Source organism: Ctenopharyngodon idella, chromosome 5, assembly GCF_019924925.1.
Source record: "Ctenopharyngodon idella isolate HZGC_01 chromosome 5, HZGC01, whole genome shotgun sequence".
NCBI lineage: Eukaryota > Metazoa > Chordata > Actinopteri > Cypriniformes > Xenocyprididae > Ctenopharyngodon > Ctenopharyngodon idella.
Genome location: NC_067224.1, coordinates 24649172 through 24669311, shown reverse-complemented (window position 1 = coordinate 24669311; position 20140 = coordinate 24649172). Strand labels below are relative to the sequence as shown.

General features: G+C 36.8%; 1 protein-coding gene across 4 annotated transcripts in view; it reads left to right on the top strand.

Moving 5' to 3' along the window:
- Nucleotides 1-20140, top strand: part of tenm1 (teneurin transmembrane protein 1) — a 202295-nt gene that overhangs the window by 159485 nt on the left and 22670 nt on the right. For all 4 annotated transcript variants that reach the window (XM_051895417.1, XM_051895419.1, XM_051895418.1 and 1 more), the window contains 7 exons: nucleotides 622-889; nucleotides 3380-3523; nucleotides 4073-4322; nucleotides 4864-4884; nucleotides 7340-7572; nucleotides 15307-15461; nucleotides 19060-19426. In XM_051895417.1, the coding sequence (XP_051751377.1) occupies nucleotides 622-889; nucleotides 3380-3523; nucleotides 4073-4322; nucleotides 4864-4884; nucleotides 7340-7572; nucleotides 15307-15461; nucleotides 19060-19426 (1438 nt within the window). The remainder of the gene's footprint in view (nucleotides 1-621; nucleotides 890-3379; nucleotides 3524-4072; nucleotides 4323-4863; nucleotides 4885-7339; nucleotides 7573-15306; nucleotides 15462-19059; nucleotides 19427-20140) is intronic.

The window sequence follows — 20140 nt, the reverse complement described above, 5'->3', positions numbered from 1 at the left end:
ATCTCAGTTGCGTAAAACTGTGTAAACTTGACACCTTTGTTGATTATAATGTAATGAGAATGTTCTAATATTGATGCATTACTCACTTTGAGTGTATAATTTACTCAACGTTTGAAATAAACAAACTCTCTGAAGTTGACTGATGAATAAAACAGCAAAAAAGTAATTCAGGAACACATTTCTCAGCTAAATTTAGATGTGTAGCCCACAGAAACAACATAACATTCAATCGGCCACACAAAACAAGTATTTTTATTATCTTATTATTAATAATCGCGACTGCAATATCAAGGGAAATCAAGGAATTTTTGTCATGTTTAAGCAGCCCTTCTGCTTATGTAGAGCGTTTCAAATTAGTCCCTCATGAGATTTTTATATTGGTTTAGATGCTGTTTTGGAGGGCAATAGCCTATGTAGGCAGTAGACAGCGAGACAGCTCACTCAGTTTTGGAACAGAGCTTGTGTGTGTGTAGGCTGTAAGAACTGCAACCTGTGTTTATGGGACATTTATTTGGCAGCATTACGGTCATTGGCTCGGTTTTTGTTCTGTATGGAAAGTGCACACAGTAAATAGAAATACAATTAATCTTTGCGTCTGCACGTCTCTTTCTCTCTCTGTAGGCAGTCCAAGAGGAGGTGGTTATCCCTGCTACAATTCTGAAGTTAAGCTACCTCTCTACCAGAGCTCCAGGCTATCGGTCTCTCCTGAGGGTGGTTCTGACCCACTCCACCCTCCCGCCGGGCTTGGCCAAAGTCCATCTGTCTGTGGCTGTCCAGGGTCGGCAGCTTCTGAAATCGTTTCCTGCAGCTCCAAACCTCATATATGTTTTCTCCTGGAATAAAACCGACATCTATGGACAGCAGGTCACGGGGCTCGTGCAGGCACACGGTGAGGGTCTCAGTGTGTGAGAACTAGCTTTTTTTTAAGATAAGCCCTCATTCAGTTTTACACTACCATTCAGATGTTCAAGTCAAATGGTCAGTTTTTAAATTAATACTTTTATTCAGCAAGGACGCATTCATTCGATCAAAAGGGACAAGTAAGGCAAATTTTACAAAAGATTTCTATTTCAAATAAATGCTGTTCTTTTGAACATTCTATTCATCAAAGAATCCTGAAAAAAATGTAAAATGTATGTTTTACACTAAAATCTTAAGCAGCACAACTGTTTTCAACATTGATAATAATAAGAAGTGTCTCATGAGCATCAAATAAACATTAGAATGATTTCTGAAGGATCATGTGACACTGAAGACAGAAGAGTAATGATGCTGAAAATTCAACTTTGCCAACATAGGAATAATTTACATTTTAAAATATATTAAAATAGAAAACAGTTCTTTTAAATTGTAATAATATTTCACAATATTATTGTTTTACTGTATTTTTAATCAAATGTATGACCATAAAAGACTTCTTTCAGAAACATAAAAAATCATACTGACCCCAAACTTTTGAACGCTATTGTAAGATACAATGATCACACATGGAATAAAATGTCAAAATAGAGTTGTGTGAATATGAAGCAACTTGATTGTATGTACTTAGTAAGATGCAAGGGGCGCAACTGATTAGTCTCTTTCATAATTTAACTGTGTATGAACAACCGTATCTAGGACTCCAAACAGGACTGACTGACAACTGTATTTTACCTCACAATACCCCTTTTTTCTGTCATTTTTCATAAGCTGAGATTGACAGCTAGCTAATATTAGTGATTGACAGCAAGAAAACAACCCACAAAGCACACACACTTATGTCCTGGCTATATCAATGATGTGACAGACAACTAGTTGTCGAGTGTGGATCCATTCAAACAGCACTTATCAATCGAACTCGCTCTCAAAATTTAGTTGTGGACCCTTGAAAATTTAAGGAACTCAGTTGAATACGGTTGTCACTGTCTTTTTTATAAATAAATAGTGCATGAACAGGACCATATTTGGCACTCCAAACAGAAATGATGACTGTATCCTGCTGTTGTATGATCATAGCCCCTTGTCTCGCTCTCTCCCTGTCCATTATTTTGAGATCCATCACAATGACAGCAATCAGACACTGCAGAGGGTCTGAATTCATCATCTTTTGCTCATTGAAAAGAGCGTTCATTTTTACGGCACACTTACGCACCTACTGAATAATGGCCAAAAATTAGTAATTACTGGCTATTATGGAGGAAATTAACTCCTGTTTTCAAGTACTAATTAGAAAGAATTAAACGAAAACATTTCATGGTCATAATAAACAAATGTGTGAACAGCTGCTTTTTTTTCTGTCACCAATAGAGATTATTTAACCACAAATTACAGGATGCTACAGTATCTTTGAATTTGTGTAGTGCTTGTAACGTTTAGACAGTAACATATTAAAAGGTAGAAAGACATTAAGTAAAAATCCTCATGACTCAGGATCTCTGCCCTGCAAATAGGCAAATATAATTATTGGTTAATAATTATTTTTTATCCTGTTAACTGTGGTTATGTTGGCTAGAGCTTAAGCATTGCTGCTTTGAAGAACCTGTCTAATTAAATTCACCGTAACACCATGGCAACACAACTGTAACTGAACCAAATATAATTTTTCCACATATACTGTAGCTACCTAAAATTAGCCCAAGCTTTACTCACCCTCAAGCCATCTTAGGTGTATATAACTTTCTTCTTTCTGATGAACACAATCGGAGTTATATTAATAGATATCCTGACGCATCCAAGCTTTATAATGGCAGTGAACGGGACCAACGAATATGAAGCTCAAGAAAGTGCATCCATCCATTATAAACGTACTTCACACAGCTCTGGGGGGTTAATAAAGGCCTTCTGAAGCGAAGCGATGCATTTGTGAAAGAAAAATATCCATATTTTTGCCTCTTGCAGTTCAAAACGCGTATGCTACGTCCTACACCTTCCGTATTCAACTTACTAAATGTCGACATCAGTTACACTTTCTTCCCAAGTTGAATACGGAAGGTGGTGTGGCGGAAGCTAGATATTTTACTTGGGTTGAGGATGGGTTGAGTTCTAAAAATTTACCTATGTTATGACACATTTATGCAGAGTAAGGTATTTGTAAATGTTATATTGTTAGGTAAATATTCTGTAAATGATAAATAGTATCAAGATTTTATATATGAGCTCATATTAGTCTAATTAATCTTGTAAACTGGCATTAATTATTAGTTATACTGAGTAATTTATGCATTAAAAATCTGAAGTTTCGCTTTAAAATGAGGAATTACCAATGAAAGTGCAAGTAGGTGATTTTTTTTCTTCTGATGGTTTGTCTCTTTTGGATTTTGATGATGATGGTGATATTTAATGGGCTAAGTCTGGCACTTATATTTGTGTGTGTATATGTGTGTGTGTGAATTAATGACAGTCTCTGTTGGATACGAGTATGAATCGTGTCTGGACGTTGTGCTCTGGGAGAAGAGAGTTGCTCAGCTGCAGGGCTTTGAGCTGATGCCATCCAACCTGGGCGGATGGACACTGAACCAACACCACGTCCTCAACCTGGAGAGTGGTGAGGGATTATCACTTGCACACACTCATGCTCATGGGTGTTTTCTTCAACTATGGGCGCTTTTGGCCCTGTAGACTTTTGGAAAATAAAAAACACTTTTCAAAATCATTAGTTTATTTACTCTGCCTGCTAAAATGTCCATACAATATGGATATATTATATCACAGGAGAAATCTGGCATATGTATGTTTTTGCCCCTAAATCTATCACAAGTTAATTTTTTAAATGGCAGGTACCCTTGTCTTAATGTGCTTATGGAAAAATTAGCTTAACCTATGACCTTCAGATTGCTATCTGAAGGTCATAGGTTAAGCTCATTTTTCCATACATGGCAGTGTTTACCAAAAAAGATGCCCAACATAGAGCATGTTTACATCTAACATCCTCCTGATCAATATATTTTGTTAGTTCCTGAGAGCTCCCTAGATGGCAGTTTGTATCATTCCTTTCTCTGGCTTGTTTCTACAGGGTCTTTTAGCACCATCACATTTCATCATTGATATATAAAGGCTTCATTCTAATACTCTCTGTTTCTTTTCTCTTCTGCAGGTATCCTTCATAAAGGTAATGGAGAGAATGTCTTTATTTCTCAGCAGCCTCTGGTCATTTCCACAGTGATGGGGACAGGGGCGGTCCGTGCCATCCCATGCCCAAACTGCAACGGCCCAGCCGTGGAGCAGAAACTGTTTGCGCCTATCGCTCTGGCCTGCGGTTCGGATGGAAGTGTGTATGTAGGTGATTTTAACTACATCCGCAGGATTCTGCCCAACGGATTCGCCATCAGCATCTTGGAGCTCAGGTCTGCCATATTATAGCAGCAAATGAATAATTTCTCAAAAGTGTTGAAATGTTTTTCTTCTTCTTGTTCTTCTTCTTCTTTTTATTGCATATGCAATTGCTATTGTTTTAAACTAACAGTTTTATTTAGTAATGAAGCAATATCTTTTACTAAGAGTGATTCTTTGTTTTTTATTTATTTAATTTTGTATTTATTTATTAATTAAAATTTTATTTATTATTTTGTGTTAAGCAGCTTTTTCATTCATGTTTATTAATATAGATTCCTGCTATTGAAATATTTAATACATCAAATCAAACACTAATGAATGTTTTGTCAAATAACCTACAAATTCTGCTTTGCATGGTGACATTTAAATTAAACTGTTTTATTAAAATAAAAATTATTTCATTATTAGATTATGTAAAAAAAAATGCTTGTATCTGCTTTTTATAGCTTATAAAACTCATAATTGTAAAAAATTATCTGAAGAATTCTGTTATCAGTGTTGACTTAAATTTTTAATTATTGACTTATATTTCTTTCTATGTTATGCATCCAGAAATCGTGACATTAGACACAGGTATGTTTCTTTTCAGAACAGATATCACTATATAGTCTTCCAGCCATTAATACACTGTACCTGTGCTTGAATTCATTATTTTTATTTTGAATCTCCATTCATCCATGCATCAACCTTGGAGGAACTAGAGGTTAAGTGACTCGAGTCTCAAATGCAGAACAACAAATTTAGAGGCAGCAGCCCCTATAGTAAGTCAGCAGAATCAAATGCTCAGAATTGGATCTTGTCTCATGAAAAAAAAAGTCTTTAAATAAAGTTGTAAATAAAAATAATGTAAATATATTTAGTAAATTGTTACTTTGTGAATTGTTACAAGGTCACTACAGCTCTAAACATAAATATTCCTACGTACAGTAACATTAATGATAAAAATACTGGTAACCCCAAATCAGGGATGGGCAGCTTTGGTCCTGGAGGGCCACTGTCTTTGAGAGTTTAGCTCCAACCTAAAACACACCAGAACAAGCTAATCAATGTCTTTAGGATTAATACAAAGCTACAGGCAGGTGAGTTTTTTTTATCAGGGTTGAAGCTAAACTCTGCAGGACAGTGGCTTTCCAGGACTGAAGTTGACCATTTCTGCCCCAAAACTTCAGTCAACACATCACATTAATCCTGAGCTTTAATGACTAGAGCCTTTTCATTGAAACCTACACATAAAACTGCAATTGTTTCTTTTGTTGACTTGATTTTCCCTTCCTTTATTTCCTTTATTTCTTTGTTTTTTTTTTTTTTTGAAGTTTACCTTTCAGTTACTACAGAGCATATCATCTTTTATTTTCTTATAATGAAGGCCATTTTTTATTATTTAATTTTTACATATCAGTGCATGGTATCTTGATGTGGTGTGTATGTTTGTATTTACATCCATCTGTGTAAATTTTTGTGTGTATTTGTGCGACCGCGAACATGTTTTTGTGTGGGTGCGTGTGTTATGAAGCCACACAGTGGCTACTGTTGCTTGTAATCTTCAGTGTGTGGTCAGGAATCCATCTGAGGCGTTTTTCTGGTCGATGGATTGAACACTAACAGCTTTTTTCTCAGCAAACCGCTGCCAGCGTCACACCGCGGTCTCCTGCTTATCGTCTAGATCTTCCTCGTTTTATGTGAATTTAGAAACGGCGCCCCCCGCAGAGAGGGAGTTAGAGTGTGGGATAGACCTCTGCCCCACAGACTAACACTGACAAGCACACTGTAATCCTTTATCCTTGCGTGCGCGTGTGTGTTTGCACACAGTATTACATCCCACAGCAAGGGGGAAATCCTACCTTCAGCCGTCTTTTGGAGATAGCGCTTCTGATCAAACCAAAGTCTGATTCTACCTCGCAAAGACTCAAAAGAACCTTATAGTATTAACATTTTCAATTTCATCAATCTGTCAGTAAACAGACAGTTTGAGGGGGTGGCTTTTGCCCTTTTATCATGACAAAAACAGCTCTGAGAAAAATATGAATCTCTTTTACCATTTCAATATTGATGTAAATTTGGTTAATTGCTTTGTAAAGTAACTATTTACATTTGTGTGATACTTTCATCAAAAGCGACTCACAGTGCATTAAAAGTGTTCACTTTAGAAGTCTGTGCATTTCCAGAGATTTGAACCCATGACATTTGTGTTGCCAGCGGTTGAGCTACAGAAACTTTTGCCCTTTATTATAACAAAAGAAGCTTTGAAAGAAATATTAATGTCTTTTACCATTTCAGTATTGATGTAAATTTGGTTAATGGTTTTGTGAAGTAACATTCGTGAATGTTTTTGAAAGCGACTAACAGTAAGTGTACACTTTATCTGTCTGTGCATTACCAAGAAACTGAACCCATGACCTTTGATTTTTTTTTTTAGCGGCTAAGCAACAGGAACTACACCCCTTTACCCTGACCTCATAGCTCCTAAACAGTTCTAAGCACTCAGCTGTCCTTAAACCCAAAAGAGTGAATCAACTTCCCTTAAATGTCAGAGCAGCAGAATGCCTCTCAGACACCACAGGTGTTGTGCCAGAGGATGTGTTTTGCTTTGTCAAGGACAGCATAATCCAAAAAAAAAAAAACCTTTCGGACAAAAAAGACCATCAGTTTTTGTGGTGGACAATTTTTCGCTCTTTTAGGACGTTCCCCCCACCTAAGGAACCGATGAGAAGGAGGCAGCAGGTAGATTTGCTCTTAGGGCAGAACCGGATGGAAGGAATGGAAAGGAAGATTATAGACTGGCAGGGGTCCGACGCGCTGGAGGGGCTGAGAGTTTTGATCGGGGCTTGGGTTCAGTATGATTGAAATATCTGCAAGGCGCTGAGACCTGAGGGGTTTTTTACTCTAACCTTGTGCGAGCATGAGTCTGTATGTGGTTGTTTTTCGGTATGGATTTCGCTTTTATGAAATAGTTTCAGCATAAGTACATTGCCAATATGTGTGTAGCCATGCTTTGTCAAAAAGCCTTGTTAAAATTCTCTTCCTTCAGCTCTAGTCCAGCTCATAAGTACTACTTGTCTATGGATCCTGTGCGTGAGTCGCTCTACCTGTCGGACACCAGCAGCGGGAAGCTGTACCGCCTGAAGACTCTGACTGAACCGAAAGATCTCAGCAGGAACGTGGAGGTGGTGGCTGGCAGCGGGGAGCAGTGCACACCCTTCCACCCTAACCAGTGCGGCGATGGAGGCAAGGCCATTGAAGCAGCACTCAGTAACCCCAGGGGTGAGAATCCAGTGCACACACATGCTGCTCTTCTGAATTCAAAAAGAAAGAGTGAGTGAGCAAGGCAAAGTGGTTATTGAAGGCGAGAAGAGAAAAATAGAGGCATGTTTCAGTGAGAGAAATGGGAAAACTGAAAAAGTAAGATAAATGAAAGATGCCTTCCTTCTTTGTTAAATCAGGCGGAGCAACTATTAGTCCCGCCTATCCATCACTGCCACTGTCTCTTTAAACCCGTCAGTCAGGCTGATGGACAGACGGGGGCGTGGCTAAAGGGCACGTATGTTCTCTTATCCTTCAAGCCTCATTGTGCACTCTCTCTCTCGCACAGTAACTCGCTCACTCAACTGTCGCAGTTAAAAGCCTCCACTTACTTGTAAACCCCTGAGGATAGAATTCATAAAGAATCCCAGAGCTGGAATGTTATGTATGTGTGTGTGTGCACTTTGATTTCGGACTGTTCTGCAAAGAGATGTGTTTCAGATCAAACTGTAAATCACATTTAAAACTGATCTAAGCCTTTTTACACTCGCTTCAACGATCCATATGCATTTTTTCCGGCAAACTGATGGATAAAAGCCTTCCATTGTGCGTCTCGGGGCAGAATACCCGTTTTTCCCATTGTTAAAGTGTTTTTACTGAAGTCTATTATCTGTAACAGGCTCTGACCGAAATGCTGAGAGCTTCAATAACTGCAATCCGACCTTCTATGTTCTCAGGCCATGAGGGGGTCCGCACAAATAGACTGCAACCAAAGCCTTAACAATTCCGTGTGACGTTTTTTTCTCTGTTTAATTCTGCTAAACTGACCCGTAGCGCTGATATGTGTCACTTACATACTAGTCTTGACAGTTCTGTACAGTGATGTGTGGCTTGACTTTGGCTCGCTGTTGATTCAATTAATCTCAATATACAGAATGTTTTTATAATCAATATCTCTTTATACACATAGAAACTCAGAGTGATGCAGTATTGATCTCTGCACCATGGCAGCATCTTCCGTGACTATGATCTCTTTAGTGCGGTAAAAATGGATAGTCTTCGGCTAGCTTCAACTACCGAAGGCCCAGAGCTTCATGCTGGCAGACAGAAAACATGCCAAAATAAAATCAAAATTATACTTATAAAATATCCTGTTTGTTTTGAAAATATTTTATTTTCAAAAGATTTGACAGAAAATTACAGGAAAATATATCGACAGGACTGACATTTTCAGGATCTGTAATAATGATTTTTGAGCATTTTTGGACTGTAAAAACGAAAGAAAAAAAAGATTTTACCCCTGCTGTATTTGTTGCTCTAAGATTAAGTTGTGGTTTGGGCATCATTCTAAAGCAGTGGTTCTCAGCATTTTTGAATCCAATGCCCCCTGTTGCTTACAACAATATCAAGACTTTTTTGTGTGTGTGATTTACTGGATAGGGATTTGGGGATAGGGATTTATAAAAAATAAAGATTTTTACAATTTCAACCTCATAAAATATTTTAGAGCTTGGCATAACTAGAGAAATGTCCAATCATTTTAAGTCAACTTGAGACCCCCTTATAATTTTGCTGAGGCCCCCTAGTGTGCCCCGGCCCCCTGGTTCAGTTTGCCAGCACAGGAATAACATACAGTACATTTTGAAATCTATTGAAATAGTAAAAAGTTATTGTAATTTGCAAATATTTCACAACATTCTTATTTTTACTTTATTTTACTATATTTTTGACCAAGTAAATGCAGCCTTGGTGAGAATAAGAGACTTCTTTCAAAAACGAAAAAAATCTTACCAACCTCATAACTTTTTAACGTGCGTTATATCCTTGCTTTATTTAAAGCTGCTGTCCGTAAGTTTTGCCTCTTTGTCGCCATCTCTGTTTGAAACCTGCAATTGCCGTTATTTGTGGAATTATAATCTTTACGTGGGTTGTGCATCGGCACGGCTCCTCAAGCACAGATGAATCTAATGTTTGGTGTCAGTCACCACATCGGTGTGGATACTGTACTTCGGAATCACAGATTCTATGTCTTGGAAGTATGACCAAAGTAAGAATTTTCACCGGAGAATGTCATCTGAACAAGCAAGTAACATGTCTGCCACTTTTGTTCTGACCAACTGAGAAAAAAGCATTACAATCGAGCTGCCAATGGTGTTTAAATCTAATGATCACTTAGCTCGGACCACGTCAAAACGTGCAAATTAATAATATTGTTAAACTTTGTTCTCAAATTGTTAATGTTAACAACATCAGCATTGCATGACTGTGTGTATTTAGTGTGTATTAGCGTTACCTGTAGATTTCAATTTCTGTAGCCACTCCGCTGTCCTAAGTCTTTTGCTTTTGACTACGGGTGAATCTCCAGTTGTCACTGATGATTGTCATTTGGACCTTTCTGGATTACAATCCACCATCAAAATGATAAGATTAATTATTCCAGCTGCTGTGAGAAAAGGCTATAAATGATCCGTCACCTGCAGCATCCTCACATGCGATATAGCCTACTAGCTGGGACTCCTTTATGTGAACAGATGTGACAGTGACGCAAAGATGAACGGCTGCATGCTCATATTTCCGGCGGAAACCCACCAGTACCGATTTTATTATAAAACATTATTACAAGCTTATCGTTGTGAATTGGGCTAAGGTAAGGAGATAGTTTTGAACACTGGCTGGTTATGTACTTGCTCAAAAATTGATTTTGGTTAATTTTTAACCAAAAAAAGTTACAGACTGCAGCTTTAAAAATAGAAATATTTAACATAATATATTTAATTTTCCTTTATTTTTTTTGGCTTAATTAGTCATCCAATGGTTAAAATATTTTAGGAAAAACATGAGATAAGGAGACATTGTACTTTTACGTATGATTCTCCATTAAGTATCTTAATAGAGCAACTGCTGAGCAATTGCTCTGAGATTCTGATATACAGTAAATGTCCTCACTGTATGTTTGTGTCAGCATGTGCTGTGTATATGCTCCACAAGCTCAGAATGTGTGTGTGTGTGCGTGCATGTTTTTGTGACATATCAGGACACAAATTTGTATAATGACATGGGTATGACATAGGTATTACAAGGAAAGGGTGACTTATTAGGACATTACCCGATGTCTCCATTTTCAAAAGGCTTATAAATCATAAAGAATTATTTTTTTTTTTTTTTTTTTTTTTGAGAAAGTAAAAATGATGGTTTCCTGTGATGGTTAGGTTTAGGTGTAGGGTTGGTGTAGGGCAATAGAAAATACGGTTTATACAGTATAAAAACCATTACGCCTATGGAATGTCCCCACAATTCACAAAAACAAACCTGTGTGTGTGTGTAGTACGGTTGCAGTACTCTGATTCACTGAAATCTTGGATTTAGGGTAAAAGAGATAGAAGGAGAAAAGGGCACATTAATTTAGAGCTCCCTGTAGGATAGGGTGCTCACTGTCTGGTCTGATGCCAGCCGAAAGTTTAAAAGAAATAGAGAGAGAGAGATGAGGAGTGAACAGATAGACATGCTCCATTCAGTCCAGTAGGCTCAGAGAGGAAAAGAGCTCCTGAAGTCTAAATTAATGTGGTCTGCTTTTGAATTTTAATATACGTGTGTGACGATTAGTTGCCCCTCTGATCATTTTCAATCTAACCAGCGTTTTGCATTTTAGAAGATGAGTAAGAAAGTGAGCTGCTGGACCTGGGGTTTTCTGTGTGTCTTCAGGACCCTTTGAAGGGCAGAGGGAGGTATACCCCTCCGAAGGCAGAATAAATAATTAAGCTCGTTATGCTCGTTAAGTGGGTAATATGCCTCGTAATTGGCACCCATAACAAGATGCATTTGTAAACAGGCTTATTGAGGCAGATAGAATTTCAGCAACAAGGGTAGTGTGTGTGCGTTCACGTGAACTTGCGTCTGGTTTACAGCACAACGTGATCTGTATTGTTGTTGCACACAAGAAAAGAGAGAGTCTTGAACGGATACTCAGCATTTAAAACAGCTCATCATAACCAAATAGTAGATTAAAAAGGTAAGGAATTGTGCACCAATTTAGGATAGTCAACTAGGGGAGACTGGGGACAAAGCGTTTTTACTCTAGTGAATATTTCTCAGAATTGATTTTGAAAGTCAGTTTCTCTATAGGGACATACATCAAAGTCTTGGCCACAAAAAAAGCCATTGAACATTTCCACAGTTATTGTCCAGGAAAAATGATACAGATCAGTTTTCATAGTGGCAGTCTGCCATTAAATACCCTTTTCGGGGCTTTTTAATGGCTTATCAACTAAATTTAATCACTAAAACAATAATGCAGCACATAATTCATAAAAATGTAAATGGTAATATACCGAAATATGAAACTATTATTTTGTCCAACAAAAACTGTAATTGCTAAATTAAATATACAACATAGTAAACACATGACAGCTTGTAGTACATGCTCTTAAAAGGTTAGTTCACCCAAAAATGAAAAATCTGTCATTAAATACTCATCCTTTATTAATTACGAAGCTTTACAAATCTTTTGTTTCGAATCAGTGATCGGAGCGTGTATCAAATTGCCAAAGTCATGTGAACCATTGAAATTCTGAAACACTTATGATGTAACGAAACCTCGTTTACTGAAATCACGTGATTTTTGGCAGTTTGATACACGCTCCGAACCACTGATTCGAAACAAAAGATTCGTAAAGCTTCAAGGCTTCATGAAGCAGTGTTTTGAAATCGCCCATCACTAGATATTGTTGAATATCTATGTCGTTATTTAGGGGTTTTTTTGGCGCACAAAAAGTATTCTCGACGCTTCATAACATTAAGGTTGAACTACTGTAGTCACATGAACTGTTTTAAATATGTCTTTAGTAGCTTTCTGGGCATTTGAAAGTGTTAATTATCTTCCTGGCAATGCAGGACTCACTGAGCCATCGGATTTTATCAAAAAATATCTTCATTTGTGTTCAGAAGATGAACGAAGGTCTTACGGGTGTGGAACGACATGAGGGTGAGTAATTAATGACAGAATTTTCATTTTTGGGTGAACTAACCCTTTAAATAATGTGGTAAATAATAATAACGTAAAAAAATCAAATCGAAATTATGAGATACTAAGGTATAATTATTAAATAAAAATAAATATGTGACAAAGGTCAAATTGAGATGTCATAATGATGACATACGTCAAAATTGTGTTATAATTATGTTATTAAAATATAAGATGAAAATTCATAATTATGACACATAATTTTTAATTTTTTATGTAATAGTTAGCACTTGTGACAACTAGCCAGGTCTGTCCTATACAAACTGTTAAAATAGACGGGTTTACATCACATTATCACTCTATTATCACTGTTGTCATTCTGGAAGTTTGCTGTAGACTGAATTGTAAATGGAGAGTTGTTTTACTGCTGCATTTGTGAAACAGTGTGTTTGACTACGGGTGTTTCAAAAACTGTTGCTTTCGTTTTTGGTAGTCTTACATCATGCATACATTGTTTGCTCCGAAATGTAAGTCAAAATATTATTTAATAATATGATTGAGTCCGACTACATTAGTTTAAGTTCAAGTCATTTTAAGGGTCATGGCAGGTAGAAATAAGCTCCTCAAGGGAGCAACTGCACATATTCAGTTTTTACAGTGTGGGCTAGGAAAGAAACAGGCAAAGTAACTAGTGAAGTACTGCTCTGTGTCAGCTATTATAGGCAGTTTATCCATATGGAGAAGGTGCTGTTACCTCTATCCATACTGATATGTGTAAGCTGTCATTTTACTGGAACTCTGTTGAAATGCACCATGTGGGCAGATTTTCTTGCTGTCTCCAAAAATATGTAGTTCCTGTTAGTATTATCTGATTAAATTGTGAACCATTTAAATGTGGGACTGCGTGTGTGTGTGTGTGTGTGTGTGTGTGTGTGTGTGTGTGTGTGTGTGTGTGTGTGAGAGAGAGAGAGAGAGACTCGATCTCTCCCAGAGTAAATCAACGTGGTAAGAACAGACCAATATGTCTGCTTATCTCTGTGATTCTCATTAGAGGGAGAGAGCGAGAATAAAGAGAGCAAATTAGAGAAGGGAAAGGAAAGCCACAAACATGCACACACACATACACACAGTGCTATTTGCCATAACAAACTCTGATGTGTGTGAGAGAGATGGTTATATAAGCCTTTTCCCACTTCAGAGTGAAATCCCTCTGGAGGACAAAAATATCGGTAAGCGACATGCAGCAAAAAAAAAAAAAAACCCTCTGTGCTTATTTGTGTGGAGGTGTTCCAAATAGCATACAGTATACCTTACAACTTTTATGACTGCATGCTGACCAAAATGAGCAGTACACAAGCAGAGGACACTGCACAGAATACTGTATCCCACAGTGCAATGCACTCGATTTGACCTTCAGTTTCAGTATGACAAATTAGCTAGATGTAATATCTGTACTAATATCAGGTTTCTTCACCATGATCAAGATTTTTTTCAATCCTCATACACAATTCCATAATAATTATACATTTTTACATATTAACCATTTTTCATAAGCGTCACTTACAGTACAGCAGTGATGAATGACAACCGTTTCTGTTTTCATTAATTAATTCAATTTCCTTATCTGTACATTCAGCAAGCCATCAAAATAGAGTGATTATGTGATTTAAACCATTTTAACAGGTTGTATAGGACAGACCCAGCTAGTTGTCACAATTGCTAATTATTACATAAAGAGTTAAAAATTGTCATAATTATTCATTTTTATCTCATATTTGTTATCATAATTTTGACTTATGTCATTATTATGACATCTCTGTTTGAAATTTGTCATATATTTATCTTTTTATTTTTATAATTATGCCTTAGTATGTCATCATTTCAAATTTTTACGTCATTATTATTATTTAACACATTTTATAAGAGCAGTTGTCATGGGTTTACTATGTTGTATTTAATTTAGTGATTGCTAATTACAGTTTTTGTTGGACAAAATAATAGTTTGATATTTCTGTATATTACCATTTACATTTTTTTATAAATTATGTGCTGCATTATTGTTTTACTGTTATTTAGTTGATAAGTCATTAAAAAGCTTCGAATAGGGTATGTAATGGTGGTCTGTCTTGCTTATTCTTAATAAAAATTAGGTGGCAGTATATGGTGTATACTGAATAATATTAAATTAGTAAGCTAACGTTCCATTCCAAATGTAGTGTAGTCCTTTCAAACCGTATGCTATAAAAGATCTGTGGAACAGACGTCTCTAAAGAAACAATAATAATAAAGAACAATGAAGTCTTTGACAGCAATGAGAGTGGTGATTGTTTCCTGATGTTAGTGGCCTGGAGGTGTATTTGTGCTAAAGATCAGTTTTAATTAAACTGTAACAATGTATGTTTGTGCACCGCATGATTTAAATGTAAAACAAGTTGCCTTGCAGAGCTCAAGGTGATTTGCAAGCATTTGAATAGAACAAGACAAATGAAAGAAAGAAATTGGATGAACAATGAAAAGAAATACCAGATTTTTTGCATATCTGATGTCATCTGCATAAATCTGCATATATAAGAAAATTTGCATATATTTAAGATGCTGTGAACAGAATGATCACACTCAGAGGAATATACTGCCTGAGACAGTGAAACCCGTCTTTCTTCGGTGCACCATTTCTCATCATCTGTCGTTAAGCTGCAACTGCATTGGAAATGCAAATGTAACGTTATTTGTTACGCCAATAAAGCACATTAAAACTGAAAGAGACTGAGAGAAATGACTATGTGTGTGTCCTGCAGGTATCGCAGTGGACAAACACGGGTTCATTTACTTTGTTGACGGATCAACGATCCGTAAGATTGATGACAAAGGAGTGATAACAACCATCATTGGGTCAAACGGACTCACTTCCTCCCAGCCAATCAGCTGCGACTCTCGAATGGACATCAGCCAGGTGAACAAAACACACACACAAACACTTACAAATTTACATATGGTGGCTCCAAGAAGTATTTAGAATAAATCACACATAATGTATGAATGTCATTGCATTGGAAACAAAATATCAAGCCTAGTTGCTTCTGCAAACAAATGATGCTTGACCTTTTCTCAGAGCTAACTTCATTTCTCTTAGATATTTTTGCAATTACTTTTAATAAACTGGTCCCAAGGTGATTTTATAGTGAATGTATGAAGCAAAATAAAATAAATAGGTTTAATTTTTTCATGTTGACTTGACATTTTTAGGGCCTGATATCAATGCAGATTTCCTGATTTGTTTTTGATTCACAAGCTGCTGACTAGAATCTAATATATTTGGGTATATATATTTTTTTAGTTGCAATGTCCGTTTTACTATCATATGAAATTCCAGGTATCATCGTTTTTTAAAACTGATAATTCTTTAAAACCATTGTTGAGCAAAAGAACCAACTTATAAGAGTCGTTTTTTCATTATCATAGTAACACTGGTTGTGCTGTATGTTTTTGATTGACGAAAAAGAACCGGCTCATAAGAATTGTTTGAGAATTGGGCTACACTGGTCACACTGTATGTTTTTGATAGCCAAAAAAGAGCCTGTCCATAAGAATCATTTGTTTGTTAACACTGGTGATGCTGTATATTGTTAATTCACAAAAAAAAAAAGTCATTTGTATGTGAATCGATCTGCAAGATTGTGTTGTACGTCTGTCTTTTTATGCAACACACAAGGACAACTCAACAGAAAGACGGTTATTTATAGAGGGTTTTTGTTGCATCACATTCAAAACAAACTGCGTGTTCATGTTCACAAGTCAGGTGAGACATGATTTCTTTTGCCGTGCTACAAAGAATCAATGCTGCTACTGAAAAGTTGTGCATAAACACAGATGCAGGAAAAATATTCATTTTGAAAATTAACAACAGGGCCTTAATTATGCATTTGAGTGCATTAGTTCAGCAGAATGCAATACAAATATGTTTTAGGTCGCTGTACAAATACAACATACACAGAAATAAAGGTAAATCTTGTTGAATTTAAGAATCAATATTGGGATCGTTCAAATTAAGTTCCCGATTAATTGGAAAATCAGTACTTTTACCCAGCCCTATACATTTTATACACACAAATGTACACATTTTTGTGTGTATAAGATATTTTTTAGATATGACCTACCTCTGTCAGTCTAATAACCGCTGTTAACTTCGTCACACACTCTTTTAACTTTCTGTTTGTGTGCAGACATCAGAAAAATTATCTGTCACTGTCTTTTCACATGCTCACATAAATGAAGTGAATAACAGCACACAGAAGCTGAAGAGCTGAAAGATGAAGGAAAGCCATCATTCACACCCCACACAGCGAGAGTCTGGACCAACCCTCTCTTTCTTTCCTTCTCTGTCTCTTTCTTTCAACCTTTTTCTTCAGCTCCACAGGATTCACGCAAACACACTTTTCGCTGTTCACCTCAAGAGTGAGAAAGTGCTGATACCGAAGGTCTCTCTGGTGCTACAGAGTTACATTATACAGCTTGCAGCAACATCCTTACTTTTCTTTTTATCTCTCTTCCTCTCTCTCATTCTCTCCCCTTCCTTTGAGGTTTCAGCCTTTTTCTATCCATTTCGAACACTAAAATCGTAAAGCTTTTCTCAAACATAAGGCAATTCCACATCTTTCTCTTAAAGTGCTCTTAAAAATCTATTTTACACTCTCGTTCTGTCTCTCTCTCCCCCTGCAGTTTAACTCAGTGTGTCCTCATTAAATCTGCAGGACCGCTCTCCCTTCAAAGTCAGACACAATTCTTCCCGCTCCTGAATAGCATCAATTTTTGGCAGACTGTCCCTTGATTTCTCTTTCATTCTCTCTCTCTCTCTCTTTCTCGCTCTCTCTTGCTCCCATCTACACACACACACACGCTGCACTTCTTCACAGTTCATCTGGTGGGGTGTGTTGTGTGTGAATAAGAATCAGACAGTGAGGAGAGATAGAAAGAGAGAGGGAGAGAGAGAGAGAGAAGGGGGAATGAGGTGCCGCAGGCCACTGGGTAAAAGAAGCACTGAAATCTGCATAATTCCCAGCATGCCTGGGATATGACACACTTCACACTCAATACTGTCCGGCTGTCGGGCAGCTGCGGACACACACACAACCAAGATGTTTTTTTTCTTTACCTAGCTGCACATTAGGGCTGGGTGGTATGACTAAAATATTATCACGGTAATGGTATATATCATAATATAGTTATTTTTACAGGAAATTTAATAGGAAATGGATTATATCAGAGGCGTAGATAGCCCGGGGGTATTTTTTTCTTCAACTTCGAACCAGTGCTACCGCTGCCTGCCCCTACATTATTATGAGTAGACAGTGGTTGACATGGTTATTTTAATGAATAGAATGTTTTTTTTGTTTTTGTTTTTTAATGCAAGCATTTCAAAGCTAAAATACAGAGCTACAAATTCTAATTTTAATGTTTTATGAACAGTAATGTTTATTAATTATTAATATTATCAATATGATTTTATTTGTCCTCAAAATGACTATAAGCTGTCATTCACTTTTTTCATTGGTTTTAGTGAAACAGAAACAATGAATGTGATATGAGTGAATACACAGAAACACACAGACATATACACTACTTACTCATTCATCCACTGCAAGCAACAAACAAGACTTCATCTTATCATCTTACCTTTTTTTTTTTTTTTTTTTTTTTACATCTTATTGTTACAGTATGTGTATTCTTTTCAAAATCTTCAAAACATTCACATACTGTATATGGTATGTTTAAAATCTAGTTCATATGTATGTTAAAATATGAGCACTTTTATGTTGCTTCAGTCCTGGTGTCCATTGTAGTGGACCTGAAACACTCATTTAGACTCATTTCTGGATAACTTTTTTTTTTTTTTTTTTTTTTTTTGCTCAGTGGGAAAAATTCAAGTCTGAAGGGTATATATATTTTAATAAATATATCTGGCAGTGCAAAAGCAACTTTGCATTATGTATCACTTGAGTTCAAAACAAAAGACTGAAAGCACCAAAACCAATGTTGTTAAATGGATCAGTGGATGCAGGGCACATATTTTGGCTTTCATAGTTCAGCAAACTTTATTTTTTGATGATAAAAGAGGTTTTTCCACCTCCAGTGGTGAAAAGTAGTTTTGGCGTTTCCACCTCCAGATGACCGGCATGTGACAGTTTGCAGAGAATAGTTTTCTGCTCGCTCTCAGATTTTGTAAATCCAAACCATGTCCACTCAATACAAGTCACAGTATGATATCAAGCTATTCTTCATCTTCACTTGTTTGGGGGCCATCACGCATTGTATTTTTTACATTCTCCCATGATTCATCTCTTCCTGTATATATAGTAGAAAAGTTCTGCCCACTGATATCACATGTAAATCATTATAATTACAGTCAAAATGAGATTGTCTGTCCTTCCTGTCAGCTGCTGAGAGTACGTCTGATAGACCATAAGCAGATGAGAGTGGCTGTGAAATCTGTTATGATGAATATCACACTTCAGCTTCATAACAGTTAATAATATACATTTGTGTATCCACAGGTGCGTTTAGAGTGGCCTACAGACCTGGCAGTGAGTCCGCTGGATAACTCTCTCTACGTTCTCGATAATAACCTTGTGCTCCAGGTGAGCGAGTCCCAGCAGGTGCGAGTGGTTGCCGGACGACCCATCCATTGCCCCATGGCCAGTATTGAACCAGTGCTTCTGGGAAAAACAGCAGTGCGGTCTGTGCTGGAGGGAGCGAAAGCTATTGCCGTCAGCCACCAAGGGGCTCTGTACATCGCTGAAACCGATGACCGGAAGCACAGCCGTGTACAAGAAGTGTCCACAAATGGAGAAATGGTTGTAATCGCAGGAGCAACCAGTGAATGTGATTGTAAGATTGACCCCAACTGCGAGTGTTTCTCAGGTGAGACAAACATACATGGCAGTGCTAAACGCAGTGATTTACTTTAACCCTCAGAGGTTGTTCATACTGATAATATATTATTTTTCCATGTTAAACCTTTTTTTAGTAAGCCACTGGTTATATAAAAAAAAGTTTTTAATTCATATTTTTTCTTGAGTGACTTTAGAAAAATGGCAAAATTTGCAATTTAAGGTAGCAAACTTTCACCACTGTTATAATATAGTATACAAATTTACCAGTAAGCTAGGAGGCTAATTCCTCTAAAATTTCATGATCCTGGAAGAATTACTTCAAAATGTATACAGGCATACAGTGCAGTTGCATTGACTTCTATAAAAAGACTTTCCAGTAAGCTAGATGCCTGAAACTTGAGTATGTTCATCTGAGAGCTGGCCTCTTACACTTGCTAATGTTTTATTTGCCTACGTTGAAAATCATTAGGAAGAGTTTATCCATTATTTACTCAATTGGCTCTGTTATAAAGAGTCAATTGAGTATATGCTCTGTTATATTATTTATTGCCCTATTTGTATAAAGATATAGAAAGACAATGTTTAGTGTATGTGTACTGCAAGACAAATTTCCCTTTTGAGACAATAAACACTACCATTCAAAATTTTGGGGTCAGAAACTTTTTTAAGGAAATTAATTTTTTTATTCAGCAAGAATTGTTCAGAAAAGGATAATAAAGACAATTATAATGTTTCAAATAAA